Source organism: Urocitellus parryii, chromosome 6 (genome assembly GCF_045843805.1).
Source record: "Urocitellus parryii isolate mUroPar1 chromosome 6, mUroPar1.hap1, whole genome shotgun sequence".
Lineage (NCBI taxonomy): Eukaryota > Metazoa > Chordata > Mammalia > Rodentia > Sciuridae > Urocitellus > Urocitellus parryii.
The window spans coordinates 159,115,793-159,131,529 of NC_135536.1; the positions used below are offsets into that span (position 1 = coordinate 159,115,793).

The 15,737-nt window shown below is 36.6% G+C and overlaps 1 protein-coding gene across 3 annotated transcripts in view; it reads left to right on the forward strand.

Moving 5' to 3' along the window:
* Nucleotides 1-15,737, forward strand: part of Kif16b (kinesin family member 16B) — a 307,313-nt gene that overhangs the window by 257,347 nt on the left and 34,229 nt on the right. For all 3 annotated transcript variants that reach the window (XM_026397642.2, XM_026397643.2, XM_026397645.2), the window contains one exon: nt 4,610-4,693. In XM_026397642.2, coding sequence (XP_026253427.2) covers nt 4,610-4,693 — 84 coding nt within the window. The remainder of the gene's footprint in view (nt 1-4,609; nt 4,694-15,737) is intronic.

The following is a 15,737-nucleotide window of genomic DNA, read 5'->3' on the forward strand; positions in this document are numbered from 1 at the left end:
TTGCAAAGTGACTAGCAGATGGGTAGCATATACAGTGTGGATACACTTATCAAAGGGATGATTCATAGCTTGGGCAGGAAGAAGTGAGATTTTATCATACTACTCAGAGTAGTATGAAACTTAAAAAATTATTAATTATTTCTGGTATTTTCCATTTAATATTTTCAGACTGAGGATAACTGAAACTATGGGAAGTAAAATTATAGATATGGGAGGGAATAGTATTCTTTTGAAATAAATTTATTTAGATATAGTTATTCAGCAACCCAACAAATGAGAATACTTTTGCTTAGCAGAAAATACAGTTGATGGAAATTTAAGTGACCCCCAGTAGTCACTTTAAAGTGTCAAAATATTAATCAAGGCATACTTAGATGAAATGCTTTATACCCAATACTTTTTAACTAAGAGAACTGGAAATTTTATCTCACCCAACCTAAATTAATAGATAGGAAGACCTAAACATCACTGGTAAGTTCTCAGAAAGGGAGAAATGTAGGTAGTTTCCACACTGTCAGAGGGAATATATTCTCTCGTGCTGCAACTAGAAAGCTATTTCTGTCATAAACATAGTTATTTTAATGGAGACATTTCTTTTCTATATATTTTGCATCATGGATTTGACTTTGCTTCAGTTTGTTCTTGTCCCAACCCCACTAATAGGATGTGGGTCCAGCAGCTTGCATTTCTATCCTAAATCACGTAGAACTTCTGCTTCTATTTTTTTCCTTCCTCCCTTTAACTACATATAAGGAGAGGTATCATTATTTTTATATTTAAGTTAGAGAGGAGTAACATGATTGGAGCTAACTTGGTTTGTATGTCCTAGGATGGGCCTCCAGTGAGCTCATCTCTAGATCCTTCTCTCTTCCTGCCATTGCTCACTGCTATTGCCAGCCCCTGTGGTTCTCCTGCTCCCTTGTTGGGGTACAGTGTTCTCCATTGGCAGCTCTTGTTGAAACTGTTGATCACTGCCTAGCAGCCGTACATTCATATCCATGCTGTACATGCTACCCATCTGCTAGTCACTTGGTATGTTTAAGTGCACTAAGCCATTTCTGGTGTAGTACACTTGAAGAAAAGTTTTCTTTAATCTTTATCTTAGATCTCCAAAGTCTTCACATCAGCAGTTTCTATACACTGTAGATACCTTCATATACATGTTTGTTGTATACATGGTTGTTTCATATGTTTGTTATTTATAGACAAAATATTAACCTCCATCCAGGGAGTACACTCAAGGAAATTCGAATGGTTGCTCTTTACCTGGTTCATATGCCTGAAATTCTCAATGCACCATCTCTGATTGAGTCCATGAATGTGACCATCCATTTCTACTCACAAAATAATTCACCTCATCAGCCACATAAAAGATTACAAAACAATCAACTGCAAAAGTATGCTTGCCAAGCTTTCAGCATCCCAGCGTTAGGGGGGAGCACATTTGTATAAGATGAAATTGAGTCTGGATGAAGCTCAGAAGTTGAGCCCTGATGTACCTGTAATCTCTGAACAACAACATGAGGAAAAGTGTTTGTGCCAATAAGGCCAGTTTCTAGAAAACCCTCTGCTCCTCAAAGCTACCTTACCAGCCCAGTGGATGGAGAGAGGGAGTAAGGGCACACAGGCATAATGCTTTCTTAGTTGTTACCCATCTCTGACAACTAATAATATGGGTAAGGTCTGTTCACCACTCTGTACTAAATCTTCACAGAAACCCGTCAGATTTGGTGTGTGTGTGTGTGTGTGTGTGTGTGTGTGTGTGTGTGTGTGTGTTTTAACAGAGTACTCAGGTTCAGAGAAATACAGTTAATTAGCTAGTTGGTCAAGCTGAGATTCAAACTGAGTCTGTCTTATCTCAGTGCCAGTGAATTTGCATTTTATCTGAAACTGATTTTAAAATTACCTGTGGGTTGCAAAGTCAAGATGAAGAATAGATCAGGGCTGACTCTTTTTTCATTGTCTTTAATGACAATGAGATAAAGGATATCTGCAATGTATAGAAGCTGGTGTGAAGGCTTTGGAGATCTAGGATAAAGATTAAAGAAAGCAACTCTTCTTTAAGTGTTCTAAACCAGCAATATGAATAGGTGGCTGCTAGGCAGTGATCAAGAGTTCCAACAAAATCAGAACATTGGTGAGAAAAGGAGGAGAGGAATTCCATCCCTTAGTGTTAGCATCACCTATTCCAATGTTCCTCTGTTTTGGTAGAAAAAGCACTGGAGGCCAAGCACAGTGGCACACTCCTGTAATTCCAGCAGTGCAAGAACATGACAAGTTCAAGACCAGCTCAGGAAACTTAGAAAAACCCTGTCCCAAAATAAAATATAAAAAGGGCTAGGAATGTAACTCAGTGGTAAAGCAGCCCTGTGTTCAATCCATAGTACCAAAACAAGACAAAAATAAAAAGCACTGGAGTATGAAAGGAGCAAACATTAGCCCAACTGACAACTGACTTTGAAAAAGTTATCAAGGGCACCTCTAAGAGTGTGAAAAGTTATATCCAATTCATTCCCTGTTTTTACTATATTCGTATATGAATACACCACAGTGAAACTCCACATCATATACAACCACAAGAATGGGATCCTAATTAGACTAAGTTAACTCCATGTATATATAATATGTCAAAATACACTCTACTCTCATGTATATCTTAAAAAGAACAAATAAAAATTTTAAAAAGCAAAAAAGAATGTGACACAGAGAATTACTAAAGAAAAGGCAGACACCTAATTTTAAAATGGGCAAAAGATTTGAATGGACACTTTCCCAAAGTGACTAACAAGATGGTCAATGAGTATATGAAAAGATGTTCAGCATCAGTAGTTATCAAAGAAATGCAAATGTGAACCATAATTGAAATTGCTCCATACCCACCAGAAATGCTAAGATGGAAAAGACAGTAGTTAAAAAGCCCTGGTGAGGACCTGGAGCAACTGAATCTCTCAGTCACTTCTGAAAGGAATTGTCAGTTAATTAACGAAACAAAACAATTTGGAACAAACCATTCAAAATTTACAAATATGGATGAACACATGTGTACTATATGGCCCAGTATCATTTCTACTCCTAAGAGTATAACCAACAGAAGTAGATGGGAGATAGATAGATAGATAGATAGATAGATAGATAGATAGATAGATATAGATATAGATATAGATATAGATAGATTCATTCCATCAGGAGACCTCTGGGAAACTGTTACCAGCAGCACAGTACATAAGAGACAAAACCTGGAAATGAACAAAGATCTCAATAACAATAGAATGAGCAAATAAGTTTTAGAAGGTTCACTGTACAGCAATGAGAATGAGCATTTATCACCACACATAACATGACAGATGAATCTCACAAACAGAATCTTGAGCAAAAGGAGGTAGACACCAAGGACTTCATATTACATGATGCCATTTACATGAAATTCAAAAATACGAAGAATCAAACTATGCTGTTGGAAGTCAGTCAGTCTAGCATTGACTTTGCAGAGGTGGGAAGGAGTGACTGGAAGGAGTACCTGTGGTTCCTGGGGAGAGGGCAGTGTTTCATTTCTTCACTTGGCTGCTAGCTACATAGTGTATCGAGATCTTGAAAATTCATCAATTTGTCCTCTTATTATATATGTACTTTTCTGTATGTCTAGTATATTTTAATGTACTATGTTTTTTAAATCTTACATATGCAGGTGCTAATCCTTAATTTTTTACTCCTGCTGTGGCCATATAAATATAAATCAACTTATATATTTGCATAGTATAAAATAGGAATTTGGTGTCATGTTGTGCCCTACACTGTGAGAGAAATGTTCATTTTTTTCTTAATAATGCTTCATTGGCTTCAATTTGTCTGGATTCAACAAGGTGAGAAGGGAAGGAAATGGTGAATTCCATCAACAGAGCAGTTTTTTCTGTTTAACATTCATTCTGCCAAAGCAGGTAGGGCAGTTTCTGACCAGATTATAGAGTCCTTTCTAGCCTGGGAGCTTATAATAAAACTTATCTTCTTCTTATGATTTTTATACCTTCCAGAATAAAAGCATAAGAAAAATGACTGAAATTTCAATACCAGGTTAAAACTAATTCCGAACCTTCACTTTTGGGAAAATAAGGTGAAAGCTTCCACAAGAAGCCCTCTTTTCACATGGGCAGTCTTCATTTGCAATAGCAACTGAAAAAATACAGTAAAGAATGTTTAGAGAACCTTAGCAGTCATCTCAGAGCTATTTTACAAAATGTTCTGGTAGTGTGTAGGTTGAGTTTTCAAATTCTCATCTCAACACAAAAGTAAAGAAGAGGAGCGAAAGAACAAACTTGTATTCTAAAAAACAAAAATTGCAGAACACCATATGGCACAGAGTCTGATACATGATATGAGACAGTATTAAAAATCAGGTTCCACCACTCGTTTGACCATTGGGAAATCTGACCCAAGGTTGCAATGTCTGTCTAAAGTCACATGGTTGGTGGCAAACTGATGCAAGACCCACCATCTTTAACCTTTCAGCCTCTTTCTCGTTTCCCCATGATAGAGATTCCAAATAATAACTTAATGATAGCCCAAAGATCCTAGGTTTAATATTAACACAGCTCTTGTAAAATATGTATTTCAGCTTGCTGCCCTTGAATTCCCCCCAAAGAAACTATTTGGAAACAAAGATGAACGTGTGATTGCTGAGAGACGAAGTCATTTAGAGGTAAGAGAATTAAGCATTTTTTTCCTCTCTGTGTGTAGAAAATTTGCCTTCTGATTGGTAAGAATTATTCCTGTTAAACAGTTTTGTTTATGTTCACGCTTATGAAGGTGCTGCTTTGTTAACACAGGAGATGGCAGCAATCGATTATAAAGCCACTATTATCAGTTTATTTGAAATACAAGTCCTTATCCCTCTCTGGTCTAGCAGAAAATTTTTTCTGATTTTTAAAAGATACATTTATACTGAGAGTAGGAAAGCAGGATGTTAGTGAGAACTAAATATTCACCATAGACAGATGGTATGTAATATAGGATGAGGTGCAAAGCTTGCTGCAGAAAATTTGGAATTAATTAACTGAAGATTTATAGTATTGCATCATTGTTACTTTCTCAAGACAGTTGGAAGCAAAAAAATGCATTCCTAATTTAGTTATAGTTAGGCTTCTTTGGACTTATTATAACTTAATCTTTCAAGCCAACTGCATATAAGAACTCAATTTAACACAACTGTTGTTTTTCTGACTGCCTTACTGACAATACACATTGTTGATTGCTTCGTTTAATTTGTTTTTGGGGGGGACATAATTGCTTATTTGGCTGGAATCTGAGTCTTTGTGCCAAGGCATCGACCAACTGTTTTCACTGAGATATGGTCTCAGATAGTCCTCAATTATTGGTTACTCCCTGGCCATTGTGCTATTTAAGCAGATAGGAGACAAAAGTACAAATATCTTACAAAAATTTTGTGTCTGCATGCTTTCAGGGGGCCTCTCAAAGTTCCCTTCACTACTACTTTAAGAGGAATCTAAGACCTACAGTGTTATAAATGAAATCAACAAGGAAGGGTTTGCAAGAGCCCTTTCTGAATTGTGAAGTGCTACATAAAAATTAGGTTGATTCTTCTAATGACACCTGGGTAAAAATGGCTGACCATGGTTTCCACTACTGCCAATGTACCAAAGGATTAGGAAAATATCTAGAAGCTGGAGGTTCCAGTGAGGGGAAAATAAGGAACTTGGAAAAGTTGAAGACTGATAATCGTCTGTCCTTAGGGGACATTCCAGGATTTTGAGACCCACAATACAGAACTGATCTAAGGAAGTACAAGTATGGCCTTGCTTATAGGCATTTGAGTAAGACTGTGGAGTTATACATTTGAAGAGACCTCAAAACTTCAGAACTGAGTTTTGGAAGGTTTACACACTTCTAAAAAGCATCATCTAATGTCATGACTCTTAAGCCCAAGTGAAGAGTTTGACCTCTAGAAAAAAATTATTTTGATAACCTGCCTGATTGAGTTTTGTCAAAGGTTTCATTGTATCACAAACAGATTTTAAAAATAACTCTAGAACTAGTTTTTATTTTTTTTCAGTAGCTTTAAACAGAATTTATTATTTTCTCAGGAGCTGATTGTACCAAGGCAGTTTCTCACTTGGGTGCTTGGGTTCCCTCATGCAGTTGCAGTTGGGTGACAGATGGGGCATTCTAATTTCTAGACTTGGCTGACCAACTAAGAAGACTTCAAGTGAGTTTTCTTTACCTAACTATGACCTGCCTCTCTCACATAGCCCTATCATTAAGGGAACATGGAAAGTAATAGCTTATTTTTATACATTAAGAGAAAGTAGATTATTGTCAGGTGTAGCTTCTCAGTGCTCTGATTAAACTCACATGGTGCCAAGTTGTGCCACAATAGATTGTTTTGTAGGCAGCACATTTACAAGTGTAGCACTTGGTGACCCTTGGTTTTCCATTCCAACTGCCAGAATCAGAGCAAAGTTCAGGGTAGTCTTTGATTCTTGGTACTTTTGGATAGAGCCCACAATTGTGCCTTTGGCATCTCCTATGTCATCACTTAACATCATTAAGTCATCAAATGTTGCTTAACATTATGTTAATGTCTTTGTGTTAATCAGCTTCCCATACTATAAGAGAATACTTGAGATAATAGATATAAAAAGAGGAAAGGTTCATTTTGGCTCACAGTTTTAGAGGCTTCAGTCCATTGTCATTTGGCCCTGTTGTAAAGTGGTGCATGATGGAGGGAACACATGGTAAAGAAAGGTGTTTACCTCATGGCAAAGAGAGAAGTGGGAAAGGGCCCTGGTTTCAGTAGTCCCTTCAAGAGCACTCCTCCAATGACCAACTTCCTCTTATTAGACTCCACATCTTAAAGGTTCTACTACCTCCCCATAGTCCAAACTGGACAGGAAGTCTTTAAAATATAGGCACTAGGGGCTGAGGCTGGGGCTCAGTGGTAGAGCTCTTGCCTAGCATGTGCAGGGCACTGGGTTCAATCCTCAGCACCACATAAAATAAATAAATAAAATAAAATAAAGGTATTGTGTTCAATTACAACTAAAAAATTTAAAAAATATATATAGGCACTTATCCAAAAAATAGTACTGCATAAGTACTAACACCCCCTTTGGTCACCTGTGACTGTTACTTACTTGTGTTATCCTGTATAGAAAGAATTCCACACCTAAAGAGAAGTGCATTTCACCTAATATTGAATGCTAATCTTAGAACATTATCTTCTTTTCAAGAAGCAAGCATAATTCTTCACTTTAATGGAAAATTAATCTGAGATTCTTGCATTAATTTCCTATAACTATTGTGACTTTTCTTTTGATCTTCTAGTATCAGAAGTCACTGCTTGACTTAGGGTATTTTTATGTGAAAACTAACATAGCTGTTTTCCCTGAACTTCTTATATAACTTACCACACATTTAGATAATTCTTAATATATGCTGGAGACAAGGCGAGATATTTTTAAAGAATACAAATATAACAGAAACATTTTTTCCCTCTAAAACCATGCTTAAATTCCTATATGGTATTTTATCTGGAGGTATAATATAAACTCATGTAGAAAGGTGAATCTGAGTAGGACACATCTGCACGAGCTAATATACGTGATGTTTACTTAAAAGAAATTATCTGAAATATTATTAAAGTCCAGAAGTAAAACTTTATAAGCCTTGTCACCCTTATGGATCTGTGTAAAGTGGTGTTTTAAGCAAGTATTTAATTGTGTTTTGATCTTCCTTGTTATTAAAATAATTCCAAGATTTGGACCTTATGTTTTTGAGTTTATCAGAAAAAAGGTATGAAATGTGGCCACATTAAGTGTAAAGACACTATTATATTGACCCTTTTCAAATGATAAATGTTTGGGCTGGGGATACGGCTCAAGCGGTAGCGCGCTCGCCTGGCATGCGTGCGGCCCGGGTTTGATCCTCAGCACCACATACAAACAAAGATATTGTGTCCGCCAAAAACTAAAAAATAAATATTGAAAATTCTCTCTCTCTCTCTCTCTCTCTCTCTCTCTCTCTCTCTCTCTCTCTCTCTCCTCTCTCTCCTCTCTCTAAAAAAAATTAAAAAAATAAATCAAATGATAAATGTTAAATATGTTAAAATAATTATTTTCTAAAATGATGGTCAGGACCAAAAATCTATATCATAAAACGCTTTAGAAACTAATTTTCTTGCATTGTAGAGAGGAATATTAGTTGTGTGTCTAGTGGTAGTGGTGATGGTGCAGAGGCCCAGAAGTGAGACATTTAACATATTGCACCATCAAAAGTAGGGGTGGCTCACCACTGGACAGATCTTCCAAACAAAAGTTAAATAAGGAAACTATAGATCTCAATAACACAATTAACAATCTAGACTTAATTGACATATATAGACTATACCACCCAACATCAAGTAGTTACACTTTTTTCTCAGCAGCACATGGAACCTTCTCAAAAATAGACCATATATTATGTCACAGGGCAACTCTTAGACAATATAAAGGGGTAGAGATAATACCATGCATCTTATCTGATCATAATGGAATGAAACTGAAAACCAATGATAAAAGAAGGAAGGAAAAATCAAGCATCACTTGGAGAATGAACAATAGGTTGCTGAGTGATCAATGGGTTTTAGAAGACATTAAGGAGGAAATTAAAAACTTCCTAGAGTTAAATGAAAACACAGACACAACATATCGGAATCTATGGGACACATTGAAAGCAGTTCTAAGAGGAAAATTCATTGCTTGGAGTTCATTCCTCAAAAAAAGAAAAAACCAACAAATAAATGATCTCATACTTCATCTCAAAATCCTAGAAAAAGAAGAGCAAAACAACAGCAAAAGAAGTAGAAGGCAAGAAATAATTAAAATCAGAGCTGAAATTAATGAAATTGAAACAAAAGAAACAATTGAAAAAATTGACAAAACTAAAAGCTGGTTCTTTGAAAAAATAAATAAAATTGACAGACCCTTAGCCATGCTAACAAAGAGAAGAAGAGAGAGAACCCAAATTACTAGCATACGGGATAAAAAAAGGCAATATCACAACAGACACTTCAGAAATACAGAAGATAATCAGAAATTATTTTGAATCCTTATACTCCAATAAAATAGAAGATAGTGAAGGCATAGATAAATTCCTTAAGTCTTATGATCTGCCCAGATTGAGTCAGGAGGATATTGACAACCTAAACAGACCAATAACAATAGAGGAAATAGAAGAAACCATTAAAAGACTACCAACTAAGAAAAGCCCAGGACCGGATGGGTATACAGCAGAGTTTTACAAAACCTTTAAAGAGGAACTAACACCAATACTTTTCAAGCTATTTCAGGAAATAGAAAAAGAGGGAGAACTTCCAAATTCATTCTACGAGGCCAACATCACCCTGATTCCGAAACCAGACAAAGACACTTCAAAGAAAGAAAACTACAGACCAATTTCTCTAATGAACCTTGACGCAAAAATCCTCAATAAAATTCTGGCGAATTGGATTCAAATACATATCAAAAAAATTATACACCATGATCAAGTAGGATTCATCCCTGGGATGCAAGGCTGGTTCAATATACGGAAATCAATAAATGTTATTCACCACATCAACAGACTTAAAAATAAAAACCATATGATCATCTCGATAGATGTAGAAAAAGCACTCGACAAAGTACAGCATCCCTTTATGTTCAAAACTCTAGAAAAATTAGGGATAACAGGATCATACCTCAACATTGTAAAAGCAATCTATGATAAGCCACAGGCCAGCATCATTCTGAATGGAGAAAAATTGAAGGCATTCCCTCTAAGATCTGGTACAAGACAGGGATGCCCTCTCTCACCACTTCTGTTCAACATAGTCCTCGAAACACTGGCCAGAGCAATTAGACAGACGAAAGAAATTAAAGGCATAAAAATAGGAAAAGAAGAACTTAAATTATCACTATTTGCAGATGATATGATTCTATACCTAGCAGACCCAAAAGGGTCTACAAAGAAGCTATTAGAGCTAATAAATGAATTCAGCAAAGTGGCCGGATATAAGATCAACACGCATAAATCAAAGGCATTCCTGTATATCAGCGACAAATCCTCTGAAAAGGAAATGAGGAAAACTACTCCATTCACAATATCCCCCCCAAAAATAAAATACTTGGGAATCAACCTAACAAAAGAGGTGAAAGATTTATACAATGAAAATTACAGAACACTAAAGAAAGATATAGAAGAAGACCTTAGAAGATGGAAAAATATACCCTGCTCATGGATAGGCAGAACCAACATCATCAAAATGGCGATATTACCAAAAGTTCTCTATAAGTTCAATGCAATGCCAATCAAAATCCCAACAGCATTTCTTGTAGAAATAGATAAAAGAATCATGAAATTCATATGGAATAATAAAAGACCCAGAATAGCAAAAACAATGCTAAGCAGGAAGTGTGAATCAGGCGGTATAGCGATACCAGACTTCAAACTACACTACAGAGCAATAGTTACAAAAACAGCATGGTACTGGTACCAAAACAGGCGGGTGGACCAATGGTACAGAATAGAGGACACAGTAACCAATCCACAAAACTACAACTATCTTATATTTGATAAAGGGGCTAAAAGCATGCAATGGAGGAAGGATAGCATCTTCAACAAATGGTGCTGGGAAAACTGGAAATCCATTTGCATCAAAAAGAAGCTGAATCCCTATCTCTCGCCATGCACAAAAGTTAACTCAAAATGGATCAAGGAGCTTGATATTAAATCAGAGACACGGCATCTGATAGAAAAAAAAGTTGGTTATGATCTACATACTGTGGGATCGGGCCCCAAATTCCTCAATAGGACACCCATAGCGCAAGAGTTAACAACTAGAATCAACAAATGGGACTTACTCAAACTAAAAAGTTTCTTCTCAGCAAAAGAAACAATAAGAGAGATAAACAGGGAGCCTACATCCTGGGAACAAATCTTTACTCCACACACTTCAGATAGAGCCCTAATAACCAGAATATACAAAGAACTCAAAAAATTAGACAATAAGATTACAAATAACCCAATCAATAAATGGGCCAAGGACCTGAACAGACACTTCTCAGAGGAGGACATGCAATCAATCAATAAGTACATGAAAAAATGCTCACCATCTCTAGCAGTCAGAGAAATGCAAATCAAAACTACCCTAAGATACCATCTCACTCCAGTAAGATTGGCAGCCATTAGGAAGTCAAACAACAATAAGTGCTGGAGAGGATGCGGGGAAAAGGGCACTCTTGTTCATTGCTGGTGGGACTGTAAAATGGTGCAGCCAATTTGGAAAGCAGTATGGAGATTTCTTGGAAAGCTGGGAATGGAACCACCATTTGACCCAGCTATTCCCCTTCTCGGTCTATTCCCTAAAGACCTAATAAGAGCATGCTACAGGGACACTGCTACATCAATGTTCATAGCAGCACAATTCACGATAGCAAGATTGTGGAATCAGCCTAGATGCCCTTCAATAGATGAATGGATAAAAAAAAATGTGGCATTTATACACAATGGAATATTACTCTGCATTAAAAAATGACAAAATCATAGAATTTGGAGGGAAATGGATGGCATTAGAGCAGATTATGCTAAGTGAAGCTAGCCAATCTTTAAAAAACAAATACCAAATGACCCCTTTGATATAAGGGGAGTAAACAAGGACAGGGTAGGGACGAAGAGCTTGAGAAGAAGATGTACATTAAACAGGGATGAGAGGTGGGAGGGAAAGGGAGGGAGAAGGGAAATCGCATGGAAATGGAAGGCGATCCTCAGGATTATACATAAAGACATATAAGAGGAAAGGAGGGGTAAGACAAGATAATACAACTTGAAGAAATGATTTACAGTAGAAGGGGTAGAGAGAGAAAAGGGGAGGGGAGGGGAGGGGAGGGGAGGGGAGGGGAGGGGGGATAGTAGAGAATAGGACAGACAGCAGAATACATCAGACACTAGAAAGGCAATTTGTCAATCAATGGAAGGGTAACTGATGTGATTCAGCAATCTTTATACGGGGTATAATTGGGAGTTCATAACCCACTTGAATCAAATTGTGAAATATGATGTATTAAGAACTATGTAATGTTTTGAATGACCAACAATAAAAAAAAAAAAGTAGGGGTGGGAATGTGTTAATGGTAAGTGGAGGAACATAAGTTTGGTCTCTTATTGATGAACTTGTATTAGCTACTCCCACAAATAGTATCTGACCAACAATTTTTGAAGCCTGTTTTTGCAGAATCCATCCTGTAATTTCTCTATCTATCATATTCAAATGCTTCCTAGGACTTTTGTTCCTAAAGAGTCATGGAATCTTTGAAGATTTCTAGCTTGCATGGACCTCAGATTGCCTTCTTGGCCAATTCAGAGTGACTGTGCACTTTGAGGGCAGACCCTGTCTTCAGACATTGGAGGATTATGCTCACACCACATGTGCTGTGCCTCCCAGGCTCTGCACATTCCTTCTGTCCATGGCTATCATCCAGGGCACATGTCAGCAGACAAAGCAGTGTAGGTAACAGGGACCTAACACACTCAGTCTCTGCCTGATAGGTTATTTTGATCTGTATTTGAAGGTAGATAACAATAACTGTTAAGCTGAATGTTAAGAAACTGCAATTGCTAAAATTCAGAAATGGTGAAATATCAACAATTTTATATACATGTATATAATACCTGCTTTCTCATACTTACTTGGTATTTACTAAGGGCAAAGCACGAGTGAAAATACTTATAATATCAGGCCATTTACCTTTCACAAGCAAATGATGAGGTAGAGTTCTGTCCACTTTACAAGTAAGGAAGTTGTGTCTTAGAGAAGATAAAGGTCCCATAGCTAGTATGTGGCAAAACCTTAGCTCACAATCAAGTGTGTTCTAGAACAAGCCCCTTCTCTTGACTAATCTCCTGTAAGTGTTAAATGGGTTGGATCTTTCTGTTTAAAAAAAAAAAATCATCTGTTTTGCAAAAACACCACCTTTTAAGATTATCTCCACAATGTTAATTAAGCTTCACTGCCATTCCATTCAGTCTGCCCAAATTAGCCTCCAAATTAATGAGGGTTTTTTTTTTGTTGTTGTTTTGTTTTGTTTTATTTTTGTTCATTGATGAGAGGTGCATTTTGGGTTACTAATTTCAGAGAACATTATCTACTTGAAAACATTCTACTAATCATCCTAATAGTCTGTCATTTTAGGGAATAACTGTAATTAAGGAAAACATATGAAATCCTCTAAAACCATAAAGCTTTCCAGAATAATCCATTTACCTTTGGAAGTAAAAACCTGAAAAATGTCTAGGAAGTTTATTTTCAAAGTACAAGAGCAGACAACAGCCCAAAGCCACCTCTTTTCTCTTTTCCATTTTCACCTCATTTGCTGAAGCACTGTTAGATAGGCCAGAAGTAATGTGATAGCTAAGAGTGTGAGCCTGGGAGCAGATCCTAGTCTTCAGTCCTGGTTCTGCTCCTTTGAAGGATTTGATCATGGTGAAGCTATTGTACAATGTGGAAAAAAAAAAATGAGAGGCATAGCATCATATGAAAAGGACACAATTCCTCCAGATTTGCATGGCTTCAACAATTTCCAGGTTCAACAGTGGTGTATAGCTAGTTTTCTTTGCATATCTACAGGGTTATTGACTGCAAGGCTACCTTCTGTGGAGTCCCCAGATGACCTAGTATATCCCCTGGGCTTCTGCATGTGAGGAAAATAGATAAATGTCAATGCTTTTCAGTCAAAGACCTCAGGAATATACTTATTTTTAAAATAATGTTAGATTTATTGACTTCCTGCAACAAAGGAAAATAAAATAAGTGGAGGAACATAAATTTGATCTCTTATTGATGAACTTGTATTAGCTACTCCCACAAATAGTATCTGACCAACAATTTTTGGAGCCTGTTTTTGCAGAATCCATCCTGTAATTGCTCTATCTATCATATTCAAATGCTTCCTAGGACTTTTGTTCATAAAGAGTCATGGAATCTTTGAAGATTTCTAGGGGGACCATAGGAACCATAGGTGCATCTCAGTAAAAAAAACTGTTAAAAAGTTGCAGGAGGATTTGAGTGTGTCCTAGGTGATTTGGTACATTGTGCAAGAAAGTAGGCCTTTGCTCTGGATTGAATGCTGGGGTCATTCTGTGATTAGTATATTAATAATTCTTACTTGGGAAGCAGGAACAGGGTAAAGTTTTAAATATGACAAAAAGTGGTACTTATCCTTATTAGCGTGGAAGAAGATATATTTGATTATATTCATGATCTGTACAATATTTGTGTTTTTGACTGTATTCAGGCATGTCTGTGGAATGGGATTATTAGTATTCTTCAGATGTTTTTATGGTCCATGGAAGTCTCAGTAGTTCAAATGCTTTATTTGCTAAATATAGGTATTAGAAATGGCTGTCAGTATTGATCTATCCCCACTACACTCCACAGTCAAGGTTCACTTTTTGGATAATGGTACTTGCAACACAGTCTAGTTTCTCTTAACAACACTTTCTCATTCTGCTTTAGTTTCATTTTACCCTCAAACCTTGAATTTCCAACAATAGAATTGTTTGGCTTAGATGTTTTTATACAATGAGCCTTTCAGTTTCAAAGTAAATTTTGGGAGGCAGAATTCCTCAGGTTTTCTTAGTTTCCTCATTCATTTAGCTATCAAAAAGATACTTAGCAATTCCATGCTTAATTTAACATTCTTTCCATCTATTCTCTACTCATCTTGCAAAATGTATAATAATAGAACTATTATCAAACATAGTCCACGATTAAAGAAACACTCCATAGAAAGAACCACTTTCTTTCTCTTTTGTTTTGGGCTTTTCTTCTGATTATCTGCTTATTCACATTAGCAGGGACTATTTTCTGTTATTAGTCTATTACTACAATCATCAGTAGCAAAGCATTTTCAAAGAGTTTTAAGTGCTGCTGAAGTGTTAGAAGAGATTGAGCTGGAATTTGGGGCTATTTCATAAAAAAAAAAAAAAGGTTCTTCACAGAATCAGAAAAGCTGTAAATTGTATAATCCTGGGGCTACTAAATGTCAAGAAATCATTTTATACAATGAAAATCTTATCACATTGAGTTGTGATTTTATGATCTCATCCATTAGTAGGAGTCTCCAACTGAAGGGAAAAATCCCATTTCATTTTCCATGAGTAGTCACTGGTTTAGAGGGTAGCAAAATTAAAATAAATATTTCCAAGGAGAATAACAACTTCCAAACCCAGATGTAGGCCAACAGGAGGAAAGGGAAGACTCACCACACTGTCATCAAATAGTTTTATCCTGCTATTTTTCTCCTTCTCCATTGTAAAATGGCTTTCTGTACTGGCATAATGACTAATAGCTCAGGGACATAAGATATACTTATGTATAAATGGAAAGTTGCTCTTCATCTTTGGGCTCCCACTCTAAAACTCTAAGCTGGCAATCAGGAGCTTTGTTTCTTTACTGGTTGTAATTTAAGTCAGCCAGAACATCTAGGAGCTTGAACTATCTCCCTCAGCTCAGATATCTTCTCCTAAGAAAAAGCCTTTTCTAACCATCAAGTAGAAGCAGTCCTTATCCCCGAAGTCCCCACCAGATTCCCCAGTTTCTTTACTACAGCACTTAGCACATGTTTATTGATTGATTGTCCTTCTTTTTTAAAGTATTTATGTTTTTATGTGAGGGCACATTTTACTAGAAGATAATTTGGTAAGGACAAATTCCA